This window comes from Physcomitrium patens, chromosome 3 (genome assembly GCF_059467195.1).
Source record: "Physcomitrium patens ecotype Gransden chromosome 3, ASM5946719v1, whole genome shotgun sequence".
In the NCBI taxonomy this organism is placed as follows: Eukaryota; Viridiplantae; Streptophyta; class Bryopsida; order Funariales; family Funariaceae; genus Physcomitrium; species Physcomitrium patens.
The window spans coordinates 18,051,891-18,079,830 of record NC_143412.1 but is presented as its reverse complement, the minus strand read 5'-3'; the positions used below and the strand labels follow the sequence as shown (position 1 = coordinate 18,079,830).

Sequence of the window (27,940 nt, the reverse complement as noted above, 5' to 3'; positions counted from 1 at the left end):
TTGTAAAGCTCGGCACTCTGGGCTTTTTGTTGCAGAGCCCCCGCCGTCCGATGCCGACTGAAAAGCCGAGATCTCCGTCCGTTTTTGGACGAGAAGTCTGGGTCTGCTGACGAGACTCCACAACTCCGTTCAAACATCCAACCACAATTCAGTCAAACACATCCATCAGTGGTGACTACTTCGAACCTGATTCGTAAGTCATTAGTTCATCACACATCCATTCGTAAGTTTCATTCATTCATGCTCTACATCACTAATTACTCAAAGTCTTCGCCGGCAACGACCAAACTGGTTCGGTCGCAATCTCGTGAATCCGAGGTAAGCGCGGGTGCGGTCGACCCCACGCGGGATCCAAATTTGCAAGTTCCGCGAGAACGAGTGCTTGGATTGCGAGTGAACGATGAATTCCTTGGCAGTTGCTTGCATACGAGTGGTTGTGAATATGAGCACTGGCCGTGATGTTGCGTCGTGGAGTTAACTGGAGAATTGGCTTGTTATCTCCTTGACGTCGTTTGTAACCCTAGGAGAGTTTGTGGATCGCGGGGCAATTTTTTTTGCATTCAGAGAGTTCGACGAGGAGCGTGCAGGGGTATTCTGTTGCCCTGGTGGTGATTTTTTCTTAGATAAGTTTTCCTATGGCGACGCCGGGGTCGAAGCAGCTCCGTCTTTTGTTTTGCGTCGCGTCTCTGATGCTTTTTTTCTTTGCGAACGTGAATTATGCTGCTGTGGAGGAAACGTGGTCTTCGGTTAGCGGGGACGCGGGGGAGGGGACGTTGGGTGTAGTTTTGGCAGATACGTCTCCATGTCATTCTCCCTTTGAGGTACGAGCTGTGTTTTCGAAGCTATTTGGGTGTTTGCGAGCGGTGCGGGGCATTCCTTTGCATGGCAAGTAACTGTTACGAGGTTTGGTGTCACGATCAGGAAAATCTGATCGTGGGCGCTGTATGGTCGATTGTGGAGGAATAGGGATTTTTTGAATAATGAATTTATACTTATCCAACAAGGCTTGTTAATGTAGGAGCACAGTGATTTGCTTGTTATTCGATTTGTTACGCTGTGCTTTTGCCGACACGCGGGGGATCGCTAGGGTCCACCTTCAATTTTTGATCGGGCTGCTATTGTGTGAATGCAGACACAGTACAGACAATTGTCGCAAGGTGTGGCATCTGTTGCTTCTGGCGGTGGCGCCAGTGATACTCCGACAGGTAGTACAACATTTTATCCATTTGGTTGAGGCTGGTTAAAACATCACTTGAATGCGCATTTCAAACTCTCACATACTAGTAGTAAAAGCTCCGCCGTGCATTCAAATAAGTAGTGGGTTTTACTCACAATATCAAGCCAACCCTTGCTGGAATTGAGATCTCATGTCATGCAGAGTTCTTTCAGCGCGTAGTTTGATCCATTTTCCTGTATGTAAGAAATGATGTTAATTAGTCTCAGTAGGTTCCGATCTGCTCAGTCATTTCTTTGGCTTATTGCGCACATCTTTTGTGTTCATCCTACGTGGATTGGGCAGGGGATCATTGATAGCCCCTTAGATGGACTGGTAGGGTTAGTTCATGTATGCGTAAGGACTGACTGTGGTGTTGTCCTGAAACAGAACTTTGCAATCATAAAATGAAAAAGTTGACATCGTGCCCTGTGCAATGCTTCAGAGCTGACCCGTACATATCTGTTCTCTTTAATCTCTTTTTCTTTTTCTTTTTTTAGTTTGAAGGAAAATATTCAAAGAAATGCTCGGTTCTTCATGGATGATCTGTCTATTTCCATGCTCGCTGATAAGTTCGTTGGGTCATTCACATTTCTACCCCTCCTCTTCTGTCGTTGAGGAGATCTTAATGTAATGTAATCGTTTCTGAAGCATGGGATATCTTTTTGTGTTCTTCTGCAGGGTTTGTGGGACAGATAATATCACATATTGGTAAGCTCCAGCACATACCTTTCCTCTATGGCGTGTGGTAAAGGCGATTCATTATTGTTTTTGAATCATGGCATCATTAGTTGCACCATATAGTTCTGTTGCAGATGCAGATCTGATTATTTTAGTGTTACATTGTACTTGGGTTTGCTATGCAACTTTATTTTGTTGAAACTTTCAACATCAGTGTTCTAATTTTTGTAAGTATGTACAGGTGTGGAGCTGCTGACGCGAAGTGTGCAGGAGTAGAAGTAGCTCATGATGGATACTGTAATGTGTGGGAGTTGGATGCAAACGTTGGCTCCACAACTGCAGTTCGTGCTGCTCAATCGTTACAGTTGGTTCACATGCTCTGGCTAGTGGTCGCTGGTTTGTTGATTGTATTGGGTTCGGTCTGAATTCAGAATATTATTAGTTTCATCTTTTATTTCAATCTTGAGTAGATTAATTCATTTTAGTTCGAAAATGAATTTTTGATTCGTCGATTTTCCGACCTTGAGCCCCGTCAACAATTGCGATCAGTCGGACTTACACGACTTACTCGAGTGAGGGTAGTGATTGAGAACATCTTCGCTTCTGCAAGCACAGTCCAACTTTTTTTTCTAGTTTTCCCTCTTTTTAGGAACTGGAGAGAGGGAATGTGAATCTTCATGTACGTTGGCTACATCGTATGGGGTTCACCTGCTCTTTAGCTAGAAGTTTTCTTACTTGGAATTATAAATTGAATCGATTCATAAGGTTTCAGGATCAGAAGTATTTGTTCCAGAAGTCAGGCAGGTGCTATACTAGTTGTCAGTGAAAGCTATATTGCAGCGATTTTAATCGGAACGTAGGCTTTTGGATCGGGGGAGCTGCCAAATAAGGATGAAAAACCTCTCTTGGGGGCCTTGAGGTATGTGTAACTCCACTATTACCTTTATACATAAAATCTTTACCACCTTTGTCACTTACATAGACCACCTGTCAGAATCTAAGGTACATGTCACATTTTGTGAAGGTTTTGTTCGCTTCGATGACTGTGCTGAGGAGTAGAATCATCTACGCAATCTCTGTGTTGTTCCAATGGGATTTCTGGAACATATAGATACAAGTCAATGAGTCTTTCAGGGGGTATCTTGTATTTTGAAGAAACATCAATCCAATCTCCTCCGTTTGCGGGTCAATTGCAATTGGTCCTCATGAGGTGCTTCTGCTCCTTCCTGAGAAATCACCTGTGAAGCTTCTTCATGTTCCATCCTCCTCCTGGGCCTTCTAACCGATTGAGTAAATGGCACAATTCTCTCAGGATCGCTCTCCCGTCCCCAAGCAGCATTTAACGACTCAACAAGATTTGGATTTTGTTCAGAACCAGAGGTGATTTCCTGTGGTGATGCGGTTGCATTCAGCTCAGCAAGAAATTCACTTGGGTTTAGACCTTCAGTATCATCAAGCTGGATTGTGATAAGGTTTCCTACATCTAGAGTAGCTGTGGATTGGGGCCTTAGGTTTCCTTCAATCGGTCGCTCCAAGTTCTGCAATAGTTGCGCGATATTGTTGAGTTGGGTGCGCATGGTGGTGATCCAGTCTGATACTTGCGAGGGGTTGACTGCCAAGCTGCTGATGGAGTCTTCCTGTGGTTGAGATAGTTGGGAAACAGCAGAAGCTATGATTTGCCTCCTTTGTTGTGCGGCCACGGTGTTGGGGTCTGAGTTCTCTTCCGTGTTTGCTAGGAATGCATGCATCAATGCTATCCATGAAGCGGCCTGCACAAATTAGCCTGGTTTCAGAGAGGATAGAATTGCTACCAAGTGGATTTTGGCTGGCGTAAAAATTACCCAGTTTTGCTGTTCAAATTGTTTTATGGGTAAAGTGGCACCTGTTTTGAAAAATCCTATAAAAGCATGACTTAATTGAATTCACCTTGATTTTTCAAGCAAACAAAAAACTGGTTACAGGATCCTGGTCACTGTGACGATGCAGCCTATGAAAGGAAACCGTCAACCGTGCATGTCACATGAAACACACCCTGTCGTCCTGTATGTTCTGTGGATTACCTCTGATGGATCCATCACGAGACGAGCGTTGTTTATTATATGCTCCCACTCTTGTGACAGAGGGGCACTGGGTGACAGTGTTTGTTGTCTTGCCCCGCCTGTTACCACTGGATCCTCATGTGTGGCACTCCTTGAGTGAGAGTTTGCCGAAGTTTGCCGGAGCTGCTCGCGTGTAAAGGGTAGTCTACCCCGCCAGTGGCTGATTTGAGACCGTTCTGTTGGATCGTTTTCCGCTCTATCCCATTCATTCATGCCACGCTCCATGTCCTGCAATCTGGATACAATTTCCGCACCTGCCTGCAGGATATCCACACCTCTAAGGGGTGTGACCTCGGAGTTTGGGATGTCAAAACTGCGTGCCTGTGGCTGACCTTCAGTTTCTGTAGCTACCCTCTCAACCTGTAAGACTTGCTCATGCTCTTGGTTAGTTCTCTCCCCAGCTTCTGCTTCCCGAAGTTCTCGGTCACGCCTCTCTCTATCTCTTTGTTGCCTTGCGCTCTCTACTCTCCTTGCAACAGGGCGCGGAGGTGTTGTTTCAGTCCCTAGTCCATCCTGCATTCCGGCCTCAGCTAGAGCATTCTCACGCCCATAAATTGGCGTAATGTTGTATTCGGCCACTGACCCTTTGCAGACTGGACACTCCTTGTGGTATGAATGCACATGTAGCCATCTGTACAGGCACGGCCAGCAGAAGAGATGGCCGCAGCATGTAACCACTGCTTCGTTCGCCTTCTGAAAGCAAATGTTGCATTTAAAGCTGTCCCCTATGCCTAACGGTTCTTCGATTTCTGTCACTGCTGAAGTTAATCGGGACAACCTTTCTTGACTCCCTTCAATTTCGATGGGAGTTTGTGGCATGAATCCACTTGTCACAGACCCTGGACATAGATTAAATCAGAAAGAAGTGATAACAAAAGACCCATCGCAGTCAGTGATATCTTCCTTTCTCACTTTCTCCTTCAAAGCAGGTCAAAAGTTGAAAGGTTCGGAATTTCTTTATGATATCTCTAGAATCGTGAAAACACCTCCAATGCTTGTGCAACATGAGGAATGTTAGCGATGAAGAAACCAAAGTTGCACGCTGTCGAATCACCTGTGATGCTGGTCGAAGCGCTACGTTCTCTGTTCGCAGCGCCTGCAGCGACGGTGCGGTTATTTGAAACACGCCCCCTGTTTGTCCTGTTCCGCCTCCTGATTCTCTGCCTCATATGAGATAATGTCCGAGGTAGTACTAGTTGCTCTTGCTGTCTAGTTTCAAATGCGGTCTGTTCACTGTCGACATAACCCTCTGCTCGCTCCAAGTTATTTTGTTGTTGACGTCCCCGATATCCTTGTATCTGCTCTTCCGCAGGTGGATGGTATTCTTGGTAACCGCGACGCAACTCCGCTGGTGCCGTGTACACGTTTCCTTCATGTATGCTGTTAGACGCGTAATCTTGCTGATCATAGTATGATTGATGAGAATCTGCTCTTTGGAATGAAGGGTAATTCTGTGGCCCCACTTGTTGCATATATGGGTTGTAGATTGGGATCGGAGTTGCAGCATTGAGGGTCAAATCTACATGTCTCGAAACTGATGTTTCCGACTCAGGGCCAGAAATCTGAGGGCCTTGTTCTGTAGTGCTGTGATTGTCTTCTCCAGGCACTGGGGTTGCCATACCCACAAATTTTCCCCTTCCCACTATTTCTGTTGATTATTACTTTAATTTATCGTCCGTTCGTTTGTTCGTTTTTCTTTTTTTTCTTTTTGCCTCTATATGATGAAAACCCGGAGATAATTGGTTCTTTGGTGCTTGTATTCTGTGTCAAAGTGACATTTCGAAGGTTACTCGAAGAACACCGTGTCGACATTTACTGCACCGAAGAGTCATCTTTAATAAAGATAAATTAAAGAAGTGTCACCTTCTAACGACTGTGCTGCGCATCATGGGTTATTTTTGACAGAAAAGTTGACAATGGTGGTGGAATTCACGCTCATCAACAGAGCAGCCCTCAAGGTAAGCAACCACATCTCACATCCATGCCGGACACATGGACCTCCCGAAGCACCGAAGAGTGATTTCGTGTGAAAATGTTGATGTGCTTGCTAAGAACACGCATCGTGCGATTGATGGCATGGAAATCGTTGGATTTAGAACAACAGGTAGAATTGTGTTGGATGCACGTAAACTGCAACAGCCCCGGGAGGCAGAAAAAATTGAAATCTGACGATCCAAGAGCTGGGTAACAGTCATGACCACATCCGTTGTCGCTTGAGAGCGTACTGAAGAACCTCGACGGTGAGACAAAGGGGTGCGGACACAAACCCCTTGCGAAGAAGCATGCAAATAACCTACCATTCGGCTTTCTCAATCTCTGCGCGCCACGTCATGTTGTAGTGAATGACCATTGCAGAAACGCTATTTGGAGAAAAAATATCAGATTGAAGAGAGGAAGGCAACTCCCTTTGTTGATGTCTCCGTTGCAACTGAATCGAGCGAGGATGAACGAACATTTCCTTCGCTAAACACTGAAACAGTTGCGCCATCTGGTTTCTCATTTCTGGGATTTTTATGTCACACGACGTTCCACTGGTACAAATTCCAACAGTTAATACTACCGACATCGGTTTGTCGCAGAACCCGGAGTACCTACTTTGCGCATTTTGTGTTTCATCACACTCATTTTAGTATCAAGTTGATCAGATCAAGCCACAAATCGAAGCAAAGTCCATGATCTTGATTCACAGCAGCATGGATCCAAAACCTTGCAAATCAATGGGTGATGAATTAATAGTGCTCGAATTCGAGGTATTGCATGTTCCATTCTTCGCAGAGTTGAAATCTAAAGTTGCCGAAGTAAGCAGCACACAATGGCTTCATGGAAGCTTGTAGCCCTCAAGACTTGCAGCAAAGTAACATTATAAAGCTTTAGTATCAATGAAATCAATTATTTGTTAAAGCTTAAAACACGTTATTTTATTTTTAGAGCACACGTTTTTAAAATCTTTGATACATGATTTTTTAAATAATGTATTAAAAAAAATTGTAAAGAATGTGCAAAATAGAATGCAAAGTTTATAAAAACATTAATTTTGGCATAAGATTTAAATCATCAATTGAAGATTGTTTGTTTGTTGAGAACTTTTAATAAAATCCCAAATTATGCATGCATACTTTCTAAGAGAATGATCTTTAAAAAGGTGTATTATCAATATTTAAACATAATTACAATCTATGGTATAAGAAAATTGTAACACTTAAAAAATGTATGGTCAAAATCTTGAAATTGTTTTATTTGACATCAAAAATTCTTACTAGTATTCTTATTTCCTTTTATTAAAAGTATCATTAAATATTCATAGATGTATATCAATCACTAAAATTTAACAAAAGAACAATTTAATTTTTTAATAGCATATATTTTTAGATTTATTGACCAATTTGTTAAGGTCAATATAGACATACAAAGATAAATATTTGTACAATCTATAAACCAACGTAGAAAAAGAATACTGATATAAATAAATAAATAAATATATATATAATATATATATATAATTTTTGTATTTTAAAACAAGATAAATTTATTTTGAATATACATATATATATATATATATATATATATATATATATACAAATTTATTCAATAAATTTTAATGTTTATCTCAGAATACTATTTTATTAGTAATCAAACAAATGATTTCTATAAGCAGCCAAAAGCAAGATACTATTATTCTTTTTTTGCATTTCTTTATGTATGAAATATTTTAGACATCCTTATTAAAATTCAAAAATAATTTAATAATATGGTTTATTTAGATTACTTGGAACACACGGTAATCCATATTTCCAAATTACTGTGGGTAAAAAGCGAGGTGGGTTATAGGAAGCCGAGAGATCGTTGACGATGCTCAAACTTTTCGTTAACGATAGTTCGACGTGGTTGTCTTCGTCCATTCCAAGTCGTCAAGACCAACGATATCGTGCGACCGAGTAACCTGCTGCATCCGGTCGTCTTGCGTGTATGCCTGCAAAAAATTTAGGGTTTCCAGGGTTTCGTGTACGCTCATTTCATTGAAGAAATTGGCGAATTTTCTCCCGAAATTTTGTGTTCATTCGCCTTAGCTACGTACTTCTTCGTCGGGGACCTGCGGCGGTGACGCGCGGTTGAGAAAATTTGTCGGTATGGACATGCTAGTTTGAGTTCGGGAGTAAAATACATCACCAAGCCTCCGGAAATATGCGTATGTTCTGTATTGCTTCTGTTCTTGTGGTTTCGTTGTCGCATGTGTTATGCGATGCTTGAAACACTTTTCTTAGTTTGCGTCACATAGTTTGGATGTCACCGAGTGTTTCGTCGCCTTTGTTTATTGTGTCTCTTGACCTCGAAGGTTGTGGTTCTCTCTGCGGAACGTATGTTTCTCGTACAAGTCTTAGTTGCTGGATCCGTCGAATCTGAAGGCATTTATGATGCAGTGCAGGGCATCTTGTGCGTGTTTTTTGAAACAAGAGGTCTCTTAGTCGAGTTATTCTCATTAATCATTTTTGTCGGCTCGTGCTTGGGAGAGCGTGAACCAAGATCTATTTCATTATTTGTGGGATTCCGTGCGAAGGTTACTGAGATTGACGTCTTTGTTGATAACTACTCTATTGCTGCATTGCAGTACGAGAGTGCAGATGCCTTAGAAGAGGCAACATAGAATAGAATCTTGAAGGGACGGCCTCGTGTCATGTTTGGTACTTTTGCGTGTGATAAATCATAAATGCGCAACCTTGACTGGTTTATATTAAAATAATTGCGAAGTTGTTCATTAAGTCTGTTCTCTTTCTCGGTGATAAGGGCCTGTTAGAGACACATGTTGCACTCGGTCCATGTCGATTCTGGCTCTCGAGATTCATTGTAAATGAACTATGTAGTTAATGTGGGAAGTGTAGGAAGGATCCAGCTTTCGCATTGCCACCTATTCAAATGTGAATTATAGATTGAGAGTTGTAACATGTATACATGATTGTTGCTCAATATGTCCATTTAACGAAATACATTTGTTGCAAAATACAGGATTTTGGATTTTCAGATTTGACAAACATCGGATCAAACGTCATTGACAGTTGCCTCAACTGTTATTCCGGGGTGTTCGAAGCCATGGATACTGCCGGCAGTCGTCCAAAAGATGATGTCTCCTTACCTAAAGGTACTGAAATCGTATCTGCTGTGGCTTCTCGTTATCAGTTGGTTGTCTGATAATCTATTCTGTTTGCTTGGTGCTCTTTACGTTAAGCTCCATACAACTTCTCTTTTGTCATTCGGTCTCAGTCGTCGGTTTGGTTGTTTTAGGTTACGGATTTTCACTTACCTAGTTCCTGTTTAGTAAATGTATATTTCTAGATATCCTTGATTGAGTGGCTTGTCAAGGCTTTCCTGGCTCAACTTTTCAGCTTATACTAATGTTTGTAACACCTTTATTTTAAACGAGTTACCTGCTTCTGTGTCATGGTTGGATTTGGCCAAAATTAATGAATTGCTGGGCCAGAAGATGGTCGGTGTTGGCATACATGCATTCTCAAACTTACTTTAGAATAAATGCTTTTGCATGCAGCTACCATGACTAAAATCATCAAAGAGATGCTGCCCCCAGATGTCCGGGTTGCCAAAGATGCACAAGATTTGCTAGTGGAATGTTGTGTTGGTTAGATTCTCATCTGCTCTATTTTCCATGTTTTGGTTCCGCACAATCCTTTTAGGGCGCGTAAATAATTTTTGCAAACAGAGGGTAATGTTAGCGCGTGCTTTTCAGTAGCAGGAGCTTATTAACACCCACACGCACCCACACATCCCCTCACATCTTTTTGCCCTCGTCAGGGCCTTTTCGCAAATTTGATGTGGTGATTTGTGGTTGCAGAGTTCATCAACTTGATCTCGTCTGAATCAAATGAGATCTGCAGCAAGGATGAGAAGCGTACGATAGCTCCAGAGCATGTTCTGCGAGCCCTTGAGGTACTCTCTTTTTCATGTCCTATATCTTTGTAAATGCTTATTACATGGTGTATTGTGCCTAGCAGTATGCCAGCTTCAGGTGTTTGTTGTCTTGAAAGGACTTTGCATTCTGCAGCACAGTCTTTGTAGACTCATCCCTTCTCATGATTATGTTGGTATTGTGCCTCAGCTCATGATAGAATGTTGTGTATGTTATTGCAGCTCTTTTCGCCTTTAAGTTTTGACAACTTTGTGTGACTTGGTTTTTAATCTAAACTGACATGAAAATCCATGCAGATCCTGGGTTTCGGAGAGTACATAGGGGAAGTACAAGCCGCTTACGAGCAACACAAGAATGAGTCTCTGGTACGGTTCGTTTTGGTTTAGCGCTATTCGCCAGTTTTAAGAACTTCGACTCTAGGAAGCTAGATACGAACGATTACTTGATTTCTTGCGGATAACCATTTCGTGCGAATAGGAATATTTGAGTAGAGACTAGAGCTTAAGCTACGGTTTATCTCAGTACATTCACTTATTAGATCTGAAACTGGCAGTTTTATCTAGTACTTGTTTAGTAACTAAACTTGAATGCAATATTGTAACCTAATATATGATATCTGTACCTGTTTGCTCAGGAATCCCCTAAGGTAGGAGGAAGATGGGCAAAGGAAGGAGGAGGAGGGGGCATGACTGAAGAAGAGGCTATAGCTGCTCAGCAGAGAATGTTTGCAGAAGCTCGTGCGCGCATGAACAGTGGTGGAGCAGCTGCGCCTGCTGCACAAGCCAATGACTCCGACTAGGACTCTTTATTTGAACAACACTATCTTTGTACAAAGAGATTCTCTTCTTTATACCCTTGTTTGGAGTTGGTGAGCTCGATGTTTTGTGAGCGATGTCCAATTCTCAAACTGTAAAGACAAGAAGCATGTATAATTTCATTTCCGACTGCAGAATTGTATTTTGCCTCATTTCCCAGCCTCATTCAACAAGTCGTTGCTCTGCAACTTGTTTATTTTTGTTTCTAAAAACCCCTGATTCTTTCTACCTCATATGTAGCCGTTGGAACTCATAGGTTAGTGATTACAAATGCACTAAATTAGCAATCTCTAGCAGTTTTTTAGCTGGCTTTATGTTACACTACTCAAAAGTGAACAAACCGTCTAACGCAGTGAGAGTGGGTTTCCATCTTGAATGATAATGAACTATTATTAGGTGTAGTTAGAGTGGGTTCGTTGGTATATTTAAAGGCGAGAACTGAGGTTGATGAGTGGTGAGCTCCTCTCAGATATCGGTTCAAAAGATCTGGTGCGTGTGTTGAAAACAATTTACTGATTGTTTAGTAGCAATCCTTTTTTTACCAAAGGAATAGGTTTCTGGAGCTACTGACTGTCCCAGTTAGACAGCATAGACTGCTAAAATTGGTAGGTAAGCAATTTTTGACTGTAACGAACTCTAGAGCTTGAAGATACCTGCATTTGACTTTATAGAAGACCCTTACAATATTTTAGAACTAAATCAAGCACATAACAATAATCAATGTACAAATGTGTATGCAACTTGGGTATATTGTAGATATACAAAGAGTGAGCAAGGACAATGTATAAAGTGTTTGTACAACAATTTATATATATGAACATGTTGTGTGATTTAGGAGGGTGAGAATTTAACAACTCGATAGTGACGCATTAACAATGATATTTATTATTGAATTTAATGTTGAAAAAAATATAATCCTGTTTGTAAATTACTCTAAAAAAATTATAATCATCCACAAAAATAAAATTATCATTGCAATACTGTATAAAAATTTGTAACTATTGTATTAACTAATTGTCGGTGCACAATCATAATGATCTTTTAAACCAATATTTGACATATCGAAAATAATCATCCAAACATTGGTTTGATTTCATTTGATATATATATTTGCATTAAAAAATAAATCCATGCATTTAGACCATAGATTTGTGTTGGAAGATTTAACATTTAAGGACTATTTCAATTGATTACGTTTCTTAAATTGATTAAGGTACGAGATCATGCACATTCGTACCAAAACTATGATAGTGTGAACAGTCTCCACGATTATATTGGATGGATTGGTCCCCTACTGATATAATGGCATTGGGCTCCACGTCAACAAGATGACGTCATCGACTTCTGAGCCACTCCTGCGGTGCATGGAAGCAACAGCGGCTTCGGAATGGCGATGGTGCTGTAATCGCCGCCACTGAAGCAAGGATCTTACCAAATAACTGGGTTATGGAGAAAATGCGTGCTATGAGCTGAATTCAGTCGCAAAATTGGAATTTGTGTAATTATTGGTGGGGTGGCTTGCTTGGCGTGGGCAGTTGTGGAGGAGCTCAACAATGCGGTGGAGGGAGAGGGTGTGGCGATGGGTGACTAGATCCGCAGAGGTGTATATGGCGGGGCTGCCTCGAAAGGCCTTCATCAATTCCCTCTCCAATTGTCTCAGGTAACGTTGGATTTTTTTCTTCCTGATGTTACGGTGGTCTCTATGTGCATTTCGTCTCGTGAGGATGTCTTTACGAAGACGGTATTGCGTTCATGGCTTTAGGGTTGAATCTCGCATTTTGGAAACAGAGTTGATGGCATGATTCTGCTGAGCTTCGGGATTCGGGAGAATAGAATGGGTACATACTTGTCAACATTTTCTGAAATTTCAATAATCTCCCTGCGATTGCATTGGTGCTGGACAGGAGAATGTGATGTTCTTGTTACTGGGAATCTTAGTTGCTAGAGGCTTGTGTTTGTCCGGGATTATGTCGTGATTGTCATGAGCGAAGCATTTGGGTTTTATTGAACAGGGAGTATCCGCAGCTCAATGGTAGGGAATCAGTTGTTGTGCACCGGATTGAAGAGCTGTATCAATCCGGCATGGAGCGACACGCAGCCTTGGCAGTTGATGACCGAGCTTCCACACACCTACAAGTATGTATTGTCTGCTTAAGCCTATTTAAGTGAATCCTTGGACGGAACTAGAGCCGTATGTTTTCCTGTTATGTTCATCTTCAACATTAGACTAACCGGACACTAATCGAGGCCAGTTTGTGTTGAATTGTATCCAAGATAGCTTGTTTGGTTCAAGGGACATATCAAACCTTGCTTCCATGGTTCAAGAACGACCACGAGAAGGTCATGGAAATTATAAGAAAGCCAGTAGGTGAGAGCTCGGCAGCTGCTGTGGGTGTCGCCCAAAGGATTGCATTGTTGCTAAGCTTTGACAAGTTCCGGCTTGTGTCGAAAGGGTTGAAGCACATGGAGGCAGACTTCGGGAAAGCTTTTGTGGTCGAGCATTATGAAAAGCCTGAGTAAGCATAACTTTTCATCGTACCCTCCTTAAATGCTCTCTCACGCGTCAAATGCATCTAGTTTCAATCTTTGAGAGCTTGCCAACCTTTTCTGTTCTCAAGCCCCTCTAGCAATATAATGCAGCCCACTGACCTTCAATTTACCTACTCAACACCATTACACCTGATCTATATTGCTAGTATTTGGGATGTGTAGTGTGAATAATTCATACCTAATGAAGGAATGTGTTTACCAGATTTGACTCATTTTGGTGTAGCAACACTCAATCAAGTTTTGTGTAGACTGCAACTCTTTTGTAACGCTCAAGCACTGACAGGATCATACTGTTGCACTGCAGTTTCCATAGGGCTAGAGTGCGTCGTTGTCTCTACCATTCTGTTTTCACAGCCGAAGGCAACCCACAACTGACGCCTATATTTTGTGCATTGGATAGTATGTGGTAAGTCTTCCATCAGAATACAATCTACAGGTAATCTTGAGCTCGTGTGCTGGTTACATAGTTACAAGGAGGAAAATGTACTCTATAGTGCATACGAGGGAGCTGGTACATGTTTCAAAGTCAATTGTTTGAATTATGTGAGGTGCGCCTGGTTCAGGTTCGATCAGTTAAAACCACAGAAGCATGGAGTTGAATTCCGGCGACCCACTACTCTTGCCGGAGGGAATGCAGCATGTGACTTTGTGTTACGAAAACTAAGGGGGGGTATTGCTCAACACAAAAATCGATAAAAATCCTACTGTATTAGGTGAACGTCCCGCCGAGATTTCCTACACTTCCACGCATCTCTGTTATAACCATCATTCATGTGCTCATTCAAAATTGAAAAGAATTATGTTTTGTAAATGATAGATTGTGTCAAGCTTGCATGTGTAATATATTTAATAAGAGTATGTAAGATTGAAACAATGAATATTTAAAGTATTATAAACAATTTTTTTTTATTACAATACAAAATTTTCTATTTAATATAATGACTTGGTTCCACTTTATTCTTATCTAACTTCTACTTGAAAACTAAGCCCATTCTCTTTCAATACAATAGACTTTTAATTCACAATCTACACATCAACTTATTCACTTTTTCACTTCTAGTAACAAACAAAACTGCAAAATAGAACACTTCAAAACAATCGCCATTCAGCTCCACGGAAACTAAACTTGTAAACTTACCCTCCAATCGTCCACAGGATCTCGTAGTGATCTCAACCACCAAATCAACTCAGCCCTGGAGATGTTATTCACAAATATTGGCTCTCCCACTGCAATTCATCAAATCTACCACACCCTCTGCACATCACTCCCTAGTCCAACTGGATTCACAGAATTGTGTATTTTTTGGAGGATGCATAGAGAAAGACTTCTAGAGATGGGCATGCCGTGTTTGATAAAGAAAAAATCAAATTTTTGTGAGGCTTATATTCCAATACTCTGTACACTCTGTCTTAATCTTTTCAGTTCAGAATCCAACTTCTGCGATTCCTCTTGCAAAATTTCTACGCGGCGTAACTTTTCTTCAACAGCATTAAGGTAAGGGGCCGTCAAGGTCTCCACTTCAGCTCTTACAGCGTCAATAGATTTTTGCAGGTCATCTTTCATAGCTTCCTCAATTTGTCTTGCTAAAGAGTCTGCAACCCGCCTCACCTTCTTCTTCACAACCTCCCTTTGCGAAGGTAACTTCCAGACTCCAACCAACCTGTTGAATCACTTTTTAGATTCCACCTCACAAAGTCGCAATGAAACAGGGAACCAACATCAACCTTGGACGGGGTGCAGGTGAAGAAAATACATAATTGCTAACAGCAACCTCACAGCCGCAAGAACAGAGACATCCGGAACCACTAGGTGCTGTACATGATGAGGAGATCTTACCCTCCAGCTGAGCACACTCCAAGAGCAATGAGATCTTCCAGAGTGGTTGGCAAAATGGATGTCAATACGGACGCTGAGATTCCCGCTGCTCCAACCCCACTAAATATACTGACGACCTACCACAATTTTCATACAGTCGGTTAGTCCATTGTTCCAACGCAACACGTCATATACTCAAATTTCCTTTCTTACCCTCTCCACCCAAAACAGCCAATGCCTGATCACATCACGTTGTTAGGAGTAGCTCCCAAGCATTTTCTCGTATTTCTGTCACCAGCTGCTACAGTAATATCTGTCTTAATATAAAAAGTGTATCAGATCTTGTGTAGAAAGCTAAAGAAATTACGTAAAATGGAATCAATGAGGCTTACCACTTCCTTAAACTCTTGCTCTAAAAGTATAATGGCGGCGTTAGTGTCGAAGTCCATTAGCGTAGTCAGACTACGACTACTTTGCTCAGCCATGTGCTTTGAATCTCTGTTCCGCAAGTCAACTACTGGTGAGCTTTCCACATTATGCTGAGAATCTTCCTTGACTTGCGGCCACCTACTGATTATCAAAGAGCGGTAACTGCTGAGTTGGCGGATGCTGTTTGATTCCATCCATTCCTTGTATTCCTTCAGTGCTTTCTGTTACATTCCACCACTCTCAACATAAAACAAATGCTACTTATTGTTCATGGATCAGGTCAGCAGCCAGACACATTATGCAAGGTAGTGCACCACATGATAGCTTTAAGATATGAAATATTCGGGGTGATATTATGGTAAGCAGTCAGGTTCTAAAACTGCACTGCTTGAAGAGAGTAAGTTGATAAAAACATACTAAGCGTGATTTCATAGCATATCTGAAGATATATGCCATCAGTTTTTTGTCTACGAAATATATCATAATACAGGCCATCATTAAAAAGATTGGCAAGGCTCACCCAGTAACACCAATAATGGACAACCAAGAGTACAAGTTCTGTGTAGACAAAGACATCGAGCTTCCTTTTTCTGAACTCATAATAGCAAATCAGTGAATCTGGTATCTACCTCAACATCAGTAACAGCAGAGCCAATAACTTTGCTGTCAAAGCCACTTGACACAGGCATAGACCGGACTCCGCCTGATCCAAGCAAGTACTTTCCAATCGCTTCAACATTAGATAACCGTAGAATCGAATCAACGAACTTTTCAGCACGTCCTTTCACTGCTTCAATCTGTAAATTGCAACGAAATCGTTTAACATCCTAACTTGCAGACAGCTATTACGCAAGTAAATCAGTACTCAATGACTACACACTCAAATCTTTGAGGATTCAATGTGCCGACACGAAATATTTTCTTATGCCTAATATCTCTAAAACACAGAAATCTTTAGTTTTTGACGTCAAAGGTACAAAGATTATCAACAGTGATGGGCTCATTGGGGGGTATAGTACAATTGCAAGACCACACAAAACATCTGGAAATGATCAATCAGTGCTTGGGCACTAAACCTGAATGTTGGACTATATTATTGACACAATGACGTGCTTATATTCTTATCCAAGTTCTAATGTGTAAAAGCAAGCTATGGTAGGATGACAAGAACACTCGATTTGTAGGAAGTTCAGCAGATAAAAATATCTAGCCCTATCATCCAAACTATATAAAAACCAAATTGCCAGATACAATGACGAAAACGAGAAGCACCTACCACTGCCAAAATACTTAGTCTCTGTAGAATTGCACCGTTAAGCATAGCCTCCTCAAATTTCTGCAGCCGCTTCCGCACATCCTCGAGAACTTTCAAATCGCTTTCAGCTTTGGAAGCCTCCGCTGTCAGCTGTTGTTCACATGCCGCCAAAAGAGCAAAGCTGATACCTAATGGAGTCTCCAACTTCAGTCGTAATCTCTCTGCACCCCTGTCAGTAGATGCCCCCATGAATCCAAAAATAAATTCCTCGAGCTCCTTAAAACCACTGGTAGTCCAAAGGGGGTCTTCAGACAAGCGGGCTACGTCTACTGTGCCATCTTCTAACAAAGCTGAAAGCTTTGCCTGTAGAGCTTGGCGAGCTGAGACAGGGTAGACTAGTGCTTGTTCCACAGTAAGAAGCCGTTGTGCATTATCTCTTACAAAGTTGCGAACCTCTTCTACCTGTCCAGGGCCCTCTAGTCAGATTGGCACTTGTACAAGCACAATGGGGAACTTAGTTGGAAACTCCATGCTAATCTTCATGCATAATCATAGGCGGAAGGAGGTATACCTCATTGTAAGTAGGTAAGACATCTGATTTGTTCAAGATAAAAACAATTTTCTTGCCCCATTGTTTTATGTAACGCAAAAATGTCACCTGCCAACCATCAAAAGAAAGTATTAAGAAAAGGTGCCATATCTGAATGATTTTGTTAAGAGGAAAAGAGGAAACTCAGAACTACAAGTGCGCTACTTATCAGCTTGAAATTACAGCGTACAACAGGTGCATAACAAAAGCTAGGGCATAGTACATTCACGCTTGTTAAACATAGCGAAGGCATACCTCACTCTCGGTCAGTGCCCTGTCAGCTGATAAGACAAAGAGAATCAAATCTGCTCTCGGCACAAACTCTTCTGTTAGGCGTTGCTGCCGCTGCAGGATGACGTTTGTGCCAGGAGTGTCCACTAAATTCATCTGCACTGTCCACCTCGCTATTTCAATTTTCATAGAATTCTCAGGAAATGTTTCTTTTCACTTGTAAGTCTTTCAAAACCCAGCTAACGTAAATTATACCAACAAAAACCAAAAACTGCTAATATCTCCAGAACGGGAGGGAGGGAGAGGGAGAGAGCGGAAACTATATATATATATATATATATATATATACATACATATATTATCTCCAAACCTCCTTAACAAAGAACTACATAGCACTTCAAGGCATCATGTATACACAAACCTGTAAGTAATACCTACTACGCTATTGACCACTAGAATCACATGCTATGACAGCTAGTAAGATACAAACCTGTTTGAGGATATTAGCTGGTAAGAACCGTAAGAAATGCCCATCAGGATGCCGCTCCTCCCGCTCTTCTGCGTCTCCTCCATCAGTCGAATGTCGCAACACTGTGATTTCGTTCGTTGTGGGCAAGACTCCCTCTTTCAAGTATCTCTTTCCTAAAAGTGCGTTTATGATTGATGATTTTCCTGAGTTGAACTCACCCTGTCCAAACCAAGCAAGACGATCAAGCAACTTTTTAAGTTAAAACTCAAACAACAACAACAACAACAATAATTACTACTACCACCACCGCACAAAACGAACTTAAATCCAAAGAGCAAGAAGCTACTACCATTGGACCCTATGAAAATTCTAAAAAAGAAATATAAAGCTCTGTATTCACGAAAAAATCTTCAGTTAAGTACAAAAAGGATTTAACCAAGTGAAGGTCAGGTGATAACGCTTACCACAACGACTGATAAAAACAACTCATCCAGTTGTTTCAGGGCATCCACTAGCAGCGAAACTTCCTCCATCTGAAAACATACATGAACCAATTCAGAAACAGTGACAAACGAACTCGACGGCGATGCACTCAACACACACACACACACACACACACACACACACATATATATATATATACCAGGTAGATCAATAGCTTCAGCAAACAAGTTGATCGCTTTTCCAGCTGTTCTATGAAGGTATAAAGTTACGTCAATTATTTGAGTGCTTAACAGGACAGTTCTAATCAGCAGTTCGCGCTTTGCACTCCACCACTACTGGTTAAGTAACTTCAGAAACTCACCTCAGGTGATGCATCTTCCACGAAATCAACCATCGCTGTGAGGAGCGCGCGTTCTTCATCGACAATCTTCTTAGATTTCTTCTTCACAGAATCCTCCTCCATGTCGAGATTTATCACTGCAACGTCCTCCGTAAGACCAAGAAGAGCCCCACCATCCTCCACGTCGAAGTCTTTAATTTCCTTTTCCTTTTCTGGCGAATAACTGTTCTCCATTTCTTTTCTTCTTTCGATGGCCAGATTTACAGAAGCAACCAAAGACGACACATAATTGGGTAGATCACCTCCTCCATTTTTTGTAATAGCAGCCGTACTCAGGACCAACCCATTTGCTCCATCTTGAAGGAAGTCCGTTCCGATTTTGGCAGATGCAACTCCAGACCCTGAAATCTCTAAAAACACAGGGATGCTAATTCCATCGCAAACTCCTTTGACAAGATTTTTTTCCTTGTCATTGACTTCAAGAATGAGTAGATCAGCCCCCTCACCAGCAGTCGCTGTTTGAGCGGATTGGACTGATGAAACACAACGAGCCACAAGAGGCAACACAGATGTCTCCAACCCCGAATTCTGCATCATTCTCCTGGCTACCACAGCTGGCAATCCTGCACACATTTACTGCCAATAAAATAAGAAAACTTTCAAAACTACAACTTGTAACTAAGTTATGACTAGTCCTTTCATTTGAAGATACCTTGCACGTGCCTGTAAAAGGGGAAGAATAGGGTCCTGTCCGGTTTCAGAATATAAAATTAATCAATTTGTGACATACAGAGGAATTCATCAAGCCTTTCTTATTGAAAAAGAAGAAGGAAATCTGAGCTGAACATGTATCTAGGCTTAACATATCTGATGACTGCAGTGATTGCACTGCGGATGGAGTACAAATTATTAAAAACAGAAGCATGCACATGTAACGTTGCCGAGAGAGAATACAGTTGGAGAAGGAGAAAAGACCTTCATCTGTCAGAAGGACTCCATCTGCTCCTGAGGCGGCAGCAATATCAACTCTCTCTGCTATCAAAAGCTCTGCTCTACCGCGCAGCATCGTCTTCAGCATACACCCCGCATCGTAAAGCCTGGCACCTCCTAATCCTCCGTCGCCACTATCTTCCAAAATAATCATTGTAACCCCTCCGGCCACTGCAGTATTAATTTCCTCAAGCAGGAGATTTTTCTGTTCTTCTCTTGACATTTCCTCCAACCTAACGCGAAGAACCAAGCCTGGTAGACGCACCTCTGCCCTCCTTACACCACCAGGAAAAACCCCTTTGGGAGATTGTGGTACAGCAGCTTCACGTGATGAATCTGAACTCAAATCCATCTCAAAACCGTCCACTACGGAACACCTTGCCACTCCAGCACACCTCTTGGAGGTTGACCTGCACCGAGACGTATCTAAAAGGGTGTGTAGGGATCCATGAACAATTAGACGGACGTGGTGACCATATCTATAGTTTTTGTTTTCCACAAATGTCCTAGTCGCACCCTCCTTGACCGCCTCGATTAAAGCACCTGCCTACAAAGAATACCAAAGAGGCGATCAGCCCATGCAAGTAAATTCACCGAGTTGTTCATCAAACTGATCCAATAGACTAGGCAAATCTACAACCTGTTCTGGATAAATCTGGACAGACAACAAAAAAAACTGGCAAAATAATAAAGAACCTCTGTTGTGTTTCATGGTGACCAGCTCCAAGTTCAAAACCCAAATCTATGTCCGCACAATGATTCTAATTTGAATTCCTCATTTACGATTAGGCACAAAGTCATGCGATGTCTTCCCAAAATCCTTTACATCTACGTTCCACTTTCAAAAACTGGTGATATTGAGACGTTGACAAGATCTCGATTTGGGAACCGTTGATTTAAAGGTTGGTACCTTTGTATAATAGCTCCTGCAAACAATGTAAACTACGGGAGCCATTAACTGCTCCACTCTCGCATTCGCTCTACTGCATTTCAATTGAACGTGTAGTCTCCCAGCTCCCGATCTCGCACTTCTCGACCTAAGCACGTTGCTACTTAACTTGCAGTGGTAATACGCAGTATGCCTCTGCACTCCAGATACATACAATCAGCAGATTCCCATTATCAATAATAAACATGTCACATACACGCCATTCTATACCCTATTTCCTAGCACAGAAGAATCTGCATTGCTGGTTCTGGAGAGGCTGCTTGTAACCGCAAATATCCCACAAACTTTGGACTCATCTCAGAGCTTGAAATTCAATCCAATCAGTATGACGACTTTGCAGTCCCTTTAAGAGAATGCTTCTGCATACGAGGTACTGGTACAAATATGCTAGGGGATAATTGCCCACACAACAAATACTTACACACCAATACTGAGGGCAGTCATTCGCACAATTTATTCTGAATTCTCATGTATTGCGGTTCTCACCGTGTGGGTAGATGGATAAATGCGCGGCACCAACACGTCACCAGAGTGCCATGATTCAGCTCCAACGCCGCTCCCTCGAGCTCTAAAACCTTCATCAATTCCTAAAGAATTTCTTACAGAATCACGATGGGATGTAAACATCAACAAGGATGGGGGTCCAGTGCGGCTACTGTAAGGCAAACAAGGCACGTCGATGATAGAGGGATTCATCGAGCAGGGTAAGCCTGGAGTTCTCACTGCCAAACCCATGGCTAGCTGCGAAATTCCAAGCCCTCAGAAGAGCCCAGAAAATACAATTTCTACAGGGAAGAGGTGGGAAATTCTCATTCGTAGAAAAAGAAGTAGAAGAAGAAGAAGAAGAGTTAAAATCAAGACAATATCAACTAAACGAGTAGCACCTCCTGAACAGCTAAACCACCCACGTAATCCATTCCAAAAGACGACCTCCAATTCTTCTCACACTCCGATCCAACACCCCGCATTCAAATCCACCTCCTCTATGTACCGCTAAAAAAAAAAAAAAAAAAACACAAAAAAAAAAAAAAAAAAAAAAAAAAAAACCCACTTCAGCAACCGACACAACCAAAGCGCCGCTTCGAACTACACCTTCTCAACATCCTAAGCTTCGCAGTGCACGAGCAAAGCATTGCCTGAAACGGGCGACTGCACAATGTGGGTGCACACAGAAACCAGCTGGGGCAACTACATATCAAGGGAATCGCCCCCGAGCGACCAACCGCATTCGAGACGGCGAGGCTGTGGTTGTATTCACGAGAGTGGACACAGGGCAGAGGAGTGCCATAGCGTGGCTTCCACTCGAAATCAAATGCAAAAGAAAGTGCCAGGCTTATCTCGTTGCTCCGTTGGGGCCATGGAATGCAATCCTTGCTGGCCTCCTCGTTGGTTCATGGCTCCCACGTACGTCGGCACCTCTTTGACTTGGGGATTGCCACCCTCACCCCTCCCTTCTTCCCTCCTATCCATGCAAGCAAGCAAGCTTGCAGCTTGGGGCTTGAATTCCACGACCCACCGCGTTAAACCCACCTGTCTCACACTCACACACACCCCATTCAGAGAGACAAACACACACACAACCTTCGACCCTCCGAAACCTCTCTTCCCCTTCGATCCTCCCTCATCACACTCCCTTGGGTTCTGTGTTCCGGTTGTGTGTCTTAGACTTGGATGCTGTTTGTATCATGCTTCTGCAATATTCAACCTCACAACATAGCAAATTAAATGTTACTTTTATCACATTTGAATAGTGTGAGTGTTTTCTGTTCTTCTCTTTTTTTTGGGTGTAATGAAGAAAAGAGGATTGTTAGATGAGAGTATGCCGTTCGGAAAAAAAAAATTGAGGAGTTGATTAGTTTCAATTTTTAAATGATTTGATTGGTTGAAATTAAGAAGCTTCTTTGAGTTAGTTTTGAATGTGAAAAAAAACAAGTCAAAAAGCCAATTAGAAGGATAGATGAAGTAGAACATACTTCTTTTTCTACATTGCATGAGTAGTATTGTCTCCAAAAATTTCCATTGTGCCTATTTCATAGGTGCAGTTTTTAAGAAAATTCAAGAAGCCATATCAAAAAAATGCTAAAAACCACTATTAAAAAAAAAAAGAAATCAAGTATTTTATATTTTTCATGAGTATTTAAATCAAGATATAGGCTAACATGTTTATACTTGTAATAAAAAAAAAAAAAAAAAAAATGCTTTTGTTTATTCCATGGCTTCTTCTCACCTCATCTTATATTCAAATACCAAAACTTCTAAGGAAAGACTTTTTTTTTACCAATCAAGGTCCTTGGGAAAGCTTTTGAACCATGTTCTACTGAAGAGGGCTTCCAGGTTTAAAATGCCCCTTCACATTTTGTTTTTCCTTTTTCTTTTCCTTATTACATTCTTATATGTACAAATAGTATTTGGTGTACATATTTGGTGTATACTTGTATTTTGTTAGTATTAGTACTCTTTTGGTTATTTTTGTACATTCTTATATATATTTTAATAAGACAATTTTAAGTCATTTATTTTTCTATCAAGTAATATTAAAGAGAAAAAATTATTGGTTTCTAAATTCTTTTAAATTGAAAACTTGGTAGTTTTACTGTTATCCTATGTTGTTTTATGTATGAATTCCAAAAGAACTAATAAAAGGTTTTGCATGGTATTTATACAATATTTAAATAAAAATTGTTGTGTATTTAAATTATCACAAGTACAATACTTGAATTACAAATTATCTTACACAAATACATCTTTTACATAAAATTTTGTTACAACCAAGACAAATTGACCAAGAAAATAACTTGTAACCTGCTATTGTGTGAGCCATTCAAATTATTAAATAAATTAATGGAAGCTCATCCTTTTCACTTCTGAGGATTTTGGAAAATCAACCTTCTGAGTCATATCTTGGCATTAGCTTTTTCTTCATTGTACACATCTAAACAAACATGCCACTCAAAGGATTCATATTACAAGTCTTAAGGACAAGAAAGACTTGAATTAATGTGATACAATGTCTGAGGATGTGATCAATGCCGAGGCAGTAAATATCATTGTTGATGAGTGTGTAAAGAGCACCTAATAAAAAGATGTAAAGTATGCTCTGATACCGCTCCAATTGGAGCATGTATAGTCTCTACTAGCATCTAGTTGTTGAAGATAAATTATATTTGCAACAATCAAAGAATCTAAAAATTCTAATAAAATTCTAATTAAACCTTAATTAAATCTTATGAATTATAATCTAACTTTAATTAAAGTTTAAAGAATCTTTAACAAATCCTAAAAAATACCATTAGATAATTCATAAAAAAATATCAAAGAAATAAAATAAAAAATCAAAAGAAATTCTTACAAAATCTTAAAGAATTCATAAAGGAATTATAAAAAAATCCTTACAAATAAATCCTTAAAAAATCATAAAGAAACCTTAGAGAAAGTTTTTAAAAAATCCAAAAGAAATTACAATGAAATTTTAAAGTTTTTTTTGAAAAACCTATAAAGATATTATAAAGAAATTCTAAATAATTTCTAAGTAAATCCTAAAAGTATCTTAATTACATCCTAAGAAAATCTAAAATAAATCCTAAAAAACTATAATTAAATCTTAATAAATCCGAGAGATATTCTACAAAATCTAACAAAATCTTAACCGAAATCTAATCAACTCCAATCAACCATAGGATAGTCTTAAAACCTTGATAATTATTGATTAAATCATTAATATTTCTTGAAATTTAACACACATTATAATCTAATAATAAAAAATAAGTACAAAAATTTAAAGAAGAATTTAATTTACAAATTGAGAGAAAAAAAATCCTTAATTGTTTGTATGTCAACCCTCTTCCTTCTCCAACCTTAATATTGATCTTTTAGCTACAATAATTCTTTATTTAGTTATTTACTTCTACTTAAAATTAAAAAAATATATTTAAAAATAGATTTGAAATTTGTTCAATGTTTTTGCTTCAATCCAACTAGCATTATTATTGAAAATTTATTACCACATATGGTCCAAAACAATGTTTAGAAAACTTTTTTAAAGTATTATGTTCAGTGTTTAAGCTATAATTATATACTAAAATTTAATTACTTTCTTAAATTGCCTTAAATCTAAATTGATGTTTTTTGTGAATATAAGCCTTATCTTGTAATCTTATCTTTTTCAACCTTTTTAGTATTATATACACATCTTCTGGTTTTTTCTCAAGTTGCTAAATCTTAATAGCTAAAAATTCTTCTCTTGTCAATTTAACTTTCTATAAAAGCACATTCTAAGTTAATAGTTTTTTTTCAATTAGCATAATATATTTTTGACTTGTTATAAGTTTAATAGGCATATATTTTATTATTGAACTATAAATTGTTCAATTAATCCTTCATGCAAATGGCAAAAGCTGAGACCATCTTTTTATCCTTCTATAACAAGCTTTAATTAATGCTTTTAAAATTGGTGGATGATTATGTTTAATTTTTTGGATTTCCTTCTAAATTATAAGTAATAATCAATGAGAATTTAATTCCATATTTTTTAAAGAAATTATTATTTTTTTTTGTATATTTTAAGTATCTATAGAATTGAAAGACTATGTTTGTTCTTGTATAGATAATGGCTATAGAATTTCATAAGGTCAATGACAAAGAATTTTTGATCATGAATAAACATCATATGATTGTTCAAAATCTTGAATTTTCTTTTACATTTGAAGCCACCAAAAATGTCTTGATATAAACTCTAAAGTATTGTATCCAAAATGATTTGTAGTTAAAAAATTGTAATAAACATATAATTGTGCTTCACTTTCTAGGACATATAAGCATCCTTAAAAATAGAATACATTGTTCTTCAATTCAAAATTAAAAATAACATGAATTTAAAAGGATAATTTTTAATATTATAAACAAGAAGATTTGAGGATATACTTAATTAAACTTAATTAACAAAGGTTGAATGAATAGTCTATTTTAATTTCATTATTCAAAGGTGAAATTACTATAACTTTAAAAGAATTATTTATTTTTGATCAAAATTTTCATTTCCTTCTTTTGATGAAAAATTAGAATGTTTAAAAATATCATTTAACAAATCTTGTTACTTTTTTGGTCAATAAGTTATCTTAAATTCAAATCTTGACAAAAATATGTTCCAATAATTTTGGCAATAATTTAGAATACAAGCTAAAATAGAATATATGAGGTACTTGTGATTTTTATAAACAATCACTAAACTAGAAATACCTTCTAGATAATAACACTATTATTAAAATAAATCTATAAATATAAAAAAACTTATTTTAGATTTTTTTATAATTGATCTTCATTGCTAAAATATTTATTAAATAAAAAGCTATAAGACGAAGTTTAACATTTACACTTATTTATAACAATATCACATCTAAAGCAAAGTCTATTATATTAGTTTCTATAAAAATTGCATCAAAAAAATTAATGCAACATAGGATTTAGATTGTAAGAAAAGTTACCTTTAAAGCTTCAAATGATGCTTTAGCTTCTTTATTCTACTTAAGTTTGTCTTAACAAGTCAAACATATAAGTAACATTGCAACTTGAAAAAAGTTTTTGATAAAAATCTAATTGTAATTGAAAAATCTTAAAAAATATTAGACATCTCTTACTATTTTTAAAACTTTCTAATATATGTTATTTTAAAATTTCTTAAGATCTATTACAAGGTTATTGATTGAAATGATGTATTCTAGAAGTCAACTTGAGTTGAATGAAAAACACACTTCTTAATCATGGCATATAGTCCTCTATTTTTTTATTTTTTTAACACACAATAAAATAAAGTTTATTCTCTTTTGAGTTTTTGAAGTAGATTCAAATGTCATTTAGATAACAAAAAAATCTAAAAATTCTCAAAAAAAATCATATATTAGATGTTTAAAAGAAGGTGGTGCATTTGTGAGTCTAAAAAGTATAACATTGTATTTAAAATTCTCATATCTGATTCAAAATGTAATCTTTTATTCATTTTTTATTTTTTATTTTTTCATATATACAAAATTATATATTCTTTGTAGATCTAATTTTGTATATATCTTTGCTTAATTTTATTAATCAAAAAGTCTTGATATTAAAAATAGAAGACACTTATTTTTTATGAAGATCTTGTTAAGTCCTTGATAATCCACACTTATACATAGTGATCCTTCTTTTTTCTTCACAAATAACATAAGAGCTCATATTAGAGATTTTTAATGGTATATAAAATTCTTGACAAAGTTTTCATTTGTATATTCTTTGAGTGTAGCCAACTTGTTTTGTAATAAGCTATTGATTGGTCCAAATGGTGATTGAGCTCTTTCTTGAAAATCAATTAAGTAATAATAAAAACAATGCTTTGAAAGAATATTTACAATCTTCTTTTCAAAAATATCTTGATAATCTTTATAATGGTTCAAAATGCCACTTGAAATCTTTCTACATGTGAGTCATCAAATCAACTCATAGGTTGTATTAGAATAAAAAAATGCAATTAAAGTATCAAAATTTCAATTGTTAGATGAAAATTAGTGAAGGGGATTTTAGATATAAACAAAATAGTGTTAGTAGAGAAAATATGGTTTATTATAGAAAATCAAGTAGAAATTCTCATGTGTAAGGCATCTTGGAGGCATCAAATGGGTATCTTTTTAGCATCTAGAAAGAAACTAAAATAGTCAAAATTCTAATATAATTTGGATCCAAATACTATAAGATATACGGTATATAGTTTACCACATAATGGATAATATATGGAATACCTTACAAGATACAATACACCAATAATACGAGATACTAATACGATATGGAGATAGTATAAGACGGTCTGAATATAGTCAAAATATTGGCTGGATATGGTATGTATATGTCTGGATAATACATATGTGGTACAATATGGATATGGAATACATGTAACATACTTGGTATATAGCGTACGGATTGGTGAGTATCGGAGGACGGTTCTCGAGCGGCGGCTATCGCCGACCTCTGCCTTCCGAGGCAGAGGTGCTTGACCCCATGACCCTCGCTCTTTTTTGTGTTTGTGTGTGTAAGTGTGTGTGTGTGTGTTTTTTTTTTTTTTTTTTTTTTTAATCTTAGATTTTGGAAGCTCCGCGCCTTGTGGAGGCTGTGCATTGTAGGTGCTGCTCTC

At 38.7% G+C, this 27,940-nt stretch overlaps 5 protein-coding genes and 1 long non-coding RNA gene across 12 annotated transcripts; 4 read left to right on the top strand and 2 right to left on the bottom strand.

Moving 5' to 3' along the window:
• The first annotated feature begins 48 nt into the window (after positions 1 to 48).
• LOC112280167 (uncharacterized) lies at positions 49 to 3,789 on the top strand. Its single transcript, XM_024515318.3, has 6 exons — positions 49 to 821; positions 1,133 to 1,205; positions 1,604 to 1,667; positions 1,895 to 1,924; positions 2,136 to 2,813; positions 3,207 to 3,789. Exons 1-5 carry the CDS (start codon positions 636 to 638, stop codon positions 2,317 to 2,319), a joined length of 537 nt encoding a protein of 178 aa, XP_024371086.1. The 5' UTR covers positions 49 to 635; the 3' UTR covers positions 2,320 to 2,813; positions 3,207 to 3,789.
• LOC112279857 (uncharacterized) lies at positions 2,781 to 5,748 on the bottom strand. The gene is made up of 3 exons (XM_024514592.3): positions 5,048 to 5,748; positions 3,955 to 4,832; positions 2,781 to 3,663 (listed from the first exon to the last, which is right to left on the bottom strand). The coding sequence occupies exons 1-3, from the start codon at positions 5,610 to 5,612 to the stop codon at positions 3,055 to 3,057; spliced, it is 2,052 nt and encodes a 683-aa protein (XP_024370360.1). The 5' UTR covers positions 5,613 to 5,748; the 3' UTR covers positions 2,781 to 3,054.
• On the top strand, positions 4,962 to 6,911 carry LOC149989542 (uncharacterized). Of its 2 annotated transcripts, none has more exons than XR_016502213.1 (3): positions 4,962 to 5,100; positions 5,306 to 5,368; positions 5,899 to 6,123. It is a non-coding gene; the product is annotated as an uncharacterized LOC149989542 (long non-coding RNA). The 2 variants fall into 2 exon arrangements; XR_016502212.1 differs by lacking the exon at positions 4,962 to 5,100 and having other exon boundaries at positions 5,306 to 5,438; positions 5,899 to 5,951; positions 6,098 to 6,911.
• Positions 6,912 to 7,997: 1,086 nt separating this feature from the next.
• On the top strand, positions 7,998 to 10,877 carry LOC112279508 (protein Dr1 homolog). Of its 6 annotated transcripts, none has more exons than XM_024514018.3 (6): positions 7,998 to 8,118; positions 8,995 to 9,127; positions 9,533 to 9,622; positions 9,836 to 9,930; positions 10,207 to 10,275; positions 10,545 to 10,877. In XM_024514018.3, the coding sequence occupies exons 2-6, from the start codon at positions 9,079 to 9,081 to the stop codon at positions 10,707 to 10,709; spliced, it is 468 nt and encodes a 155-aa protein (XP_024369786.1). In that variant the 5' UTR covers positions 7,998 to 8,118; positions 8,995 to 9,078; the 3' UTR covers positions 10,710 to 10,877. The 6 variants fall into 6 exon arrangements, with proteins under 6 accessions (XP_024369786.1, XP_024369785.1, XP_090105206.1 ...); XM_024514017.3 differs by having other exon boundaries at positions 7,998 to 8,179; XM_024514019.3 differs by lacking the exon at positions 7,998 to 8,118 and adding an exon at positions 8,202 to 8,326.
• Positions 10,878 to 12,063: 1,186 nt separating this feature from the next.
• LOC112280214 (uncharacterized) lies at positions 12,064 to 14,089 on the top strand. Its single transcript, XM_024515440.3, has 5 exons — positions 12,064 to 12,385; positions 12,738 to 12,861; positions 13,000 to 13,241; positions 13,580 to 13,681; positions 13,839 to 14,089. The coding sequence occupies exons 1-5, from the start codon at positions 12,279 to 12,281 to the stop codon at positions 13,969 to 13,971; spliced, it is 708 nt and encodes a 235-aa protein (XP_024371208.1). The 5' UTR covers positions 12,064 to 12,278; the 3' UTR covers positions 13,972 to 14,089.
• Positions 14,090 to 14,623: 534 nt separating this feature from the next.
• On the bottom strand, positions 14,624 to 22,059 carry LOC112280213 (putative transmembrane GTPase FZO-like, chloroplastic). Its single transcript, XM_024515438.3, has 13 exons — positions 21,274 to 22,059; positions 20,749 to 20,922; positions 19,824 to 20,385; positions 18,870 to 19,471; positions 18,529 to 18,597; positions 18,086 to 18,283; positions 17,620 to 17,751; positions 17,347 to 17,433; positions 16,797 to 17,237; positions 16,150 to 16,317; positions 15,484 to 15,741; positions 15,113 to 15,228; positions 14,624 to 14,936 (listed from the first exon to the last, which is right to left on the bottom strand). Exons 1-13 carry the CDS (start codon positions 21,520 to 21,522, stop codon positions 14,657 to 14,659), a joined length of 3,336 nt encoding a protein of 1,111 aa, XP_024371206.1. The 5' UTR covers positions 21,523 to 22,059; the 3' UTR covers positions 14,624 to 14,656.
• Positions 22,060 to 27,940: the final 5,881 nt, after the last annotated feature.

Excerpts from the sequence above, each read along its gene's own strand:
- LOC112280213 (XM_024515438.3), bottom strand. The coding sequence starts at position 21,522 with ATGGGTTTGGCAGTGAGAACTCCAGGCTTACCCTGCTCGATGAATCCC. Across the intron at positions 17,434-17,619 it reads GGGCACTGACCGAGAGTGAG|GTGACATTTTTGCGTTACAT; the intron begins GTATGCCTTCGC and ends GATGGTTGGCAG. Across the intron at positions 17,238-17,346 it reads TCTTACCTACTTACAATGAG|GTAGAAGAGGTTCGCAACTT; the intron begins GTATACCTCCTT and ends GGCCCTGGACAG.
- LOC112280214 (XM_024515440.3), top strand. The coding sequence starts at position 12,279 with ATGCGGTGGAGGGAGAGGGTGTGGCGATGGGTGACTAGATCCGCAGAG. Across the intron at positions 12,862-12,999 it reads GAGCTTCCACACACCTACAA|ATAGCTTGTTTGGTTCAAGG; the intron begins GTATGTATTGTC and ends ATTGTATCCAAG. Across the intron at positions 13,682-13,838 it reads TGTGCATTGGATAGTATGTG|GTTCGATCAGTTAAAACCAC; the intron begins GTAAGTCTTCCA and ends CGCCTGGTTCAG.
- LOC112279857 (XM_024514592.3), bottom strand. The coding sequence starts at position 5,612 with ATGGCAACCCCAGTGCCTGGAGAAGACAATCACAGCACTACAGAACAA. Across the intron at positions 4,833-5,047 it reads CGCTTCGACCAGCATCACAG|GGTCTGTGACAAGTGGATTC; the intron begins GTGATTCGACAG and ends ATCTATGTCCAG. Across the intron at positions 3,664-3,954 it reads TCGTGATGGATCCATCAGAG|GCCGCTTCATGGATAGCATT; the intron begins GTAATCCACAGA and ends TAATTTGTGCAG.
- LOC112279508 (XM_073532827.2), top strand. The coding sequence starts at position 8,403 with ATGATGCAGTGCAGGGCATCTTGTGCGTGTTTTTTGAAACAAGAG. Across the intron at positions 9,623-9,835 it reads GCTAGTGGAATGTTGTGTTG|AGTTCATCAACTTGATCTCG; the intron begins GTTAGATTCTCA and ends TTGTGGTTGCAG. Across the intron at positions 9,931-10,206 it reads ATGTTCTGCGAGCCCTTGAG|ATCCTGGGTTTCGGAGAGTA; the intron begins GTACTCTCTTTT and ends AAATCCATGCAG.
- LOC112280167 (XM_024515318.3), top strand. The coding sequence starts at position 636 with ATGGCGACGCCGGGGTCGAAGCAGCTCCGTCTTTTGTTTTGCGTCGCG. Across the intron at positions 1,668-1,894 it reads CAATGCTTCAGAGCTGACCC|GGTTTGTGGGACAGATAATA; the intron begins GTACATATCTGT and ends GTTCTTCTGCAG. Across the intron at positions 1,925-2,135 it reads ACAGATAATATCACATATTG|GTGTGGAGCTGCTGACGCGA; the intron begins GTAAGCTCCAGC and ends AAGTATGTACAG.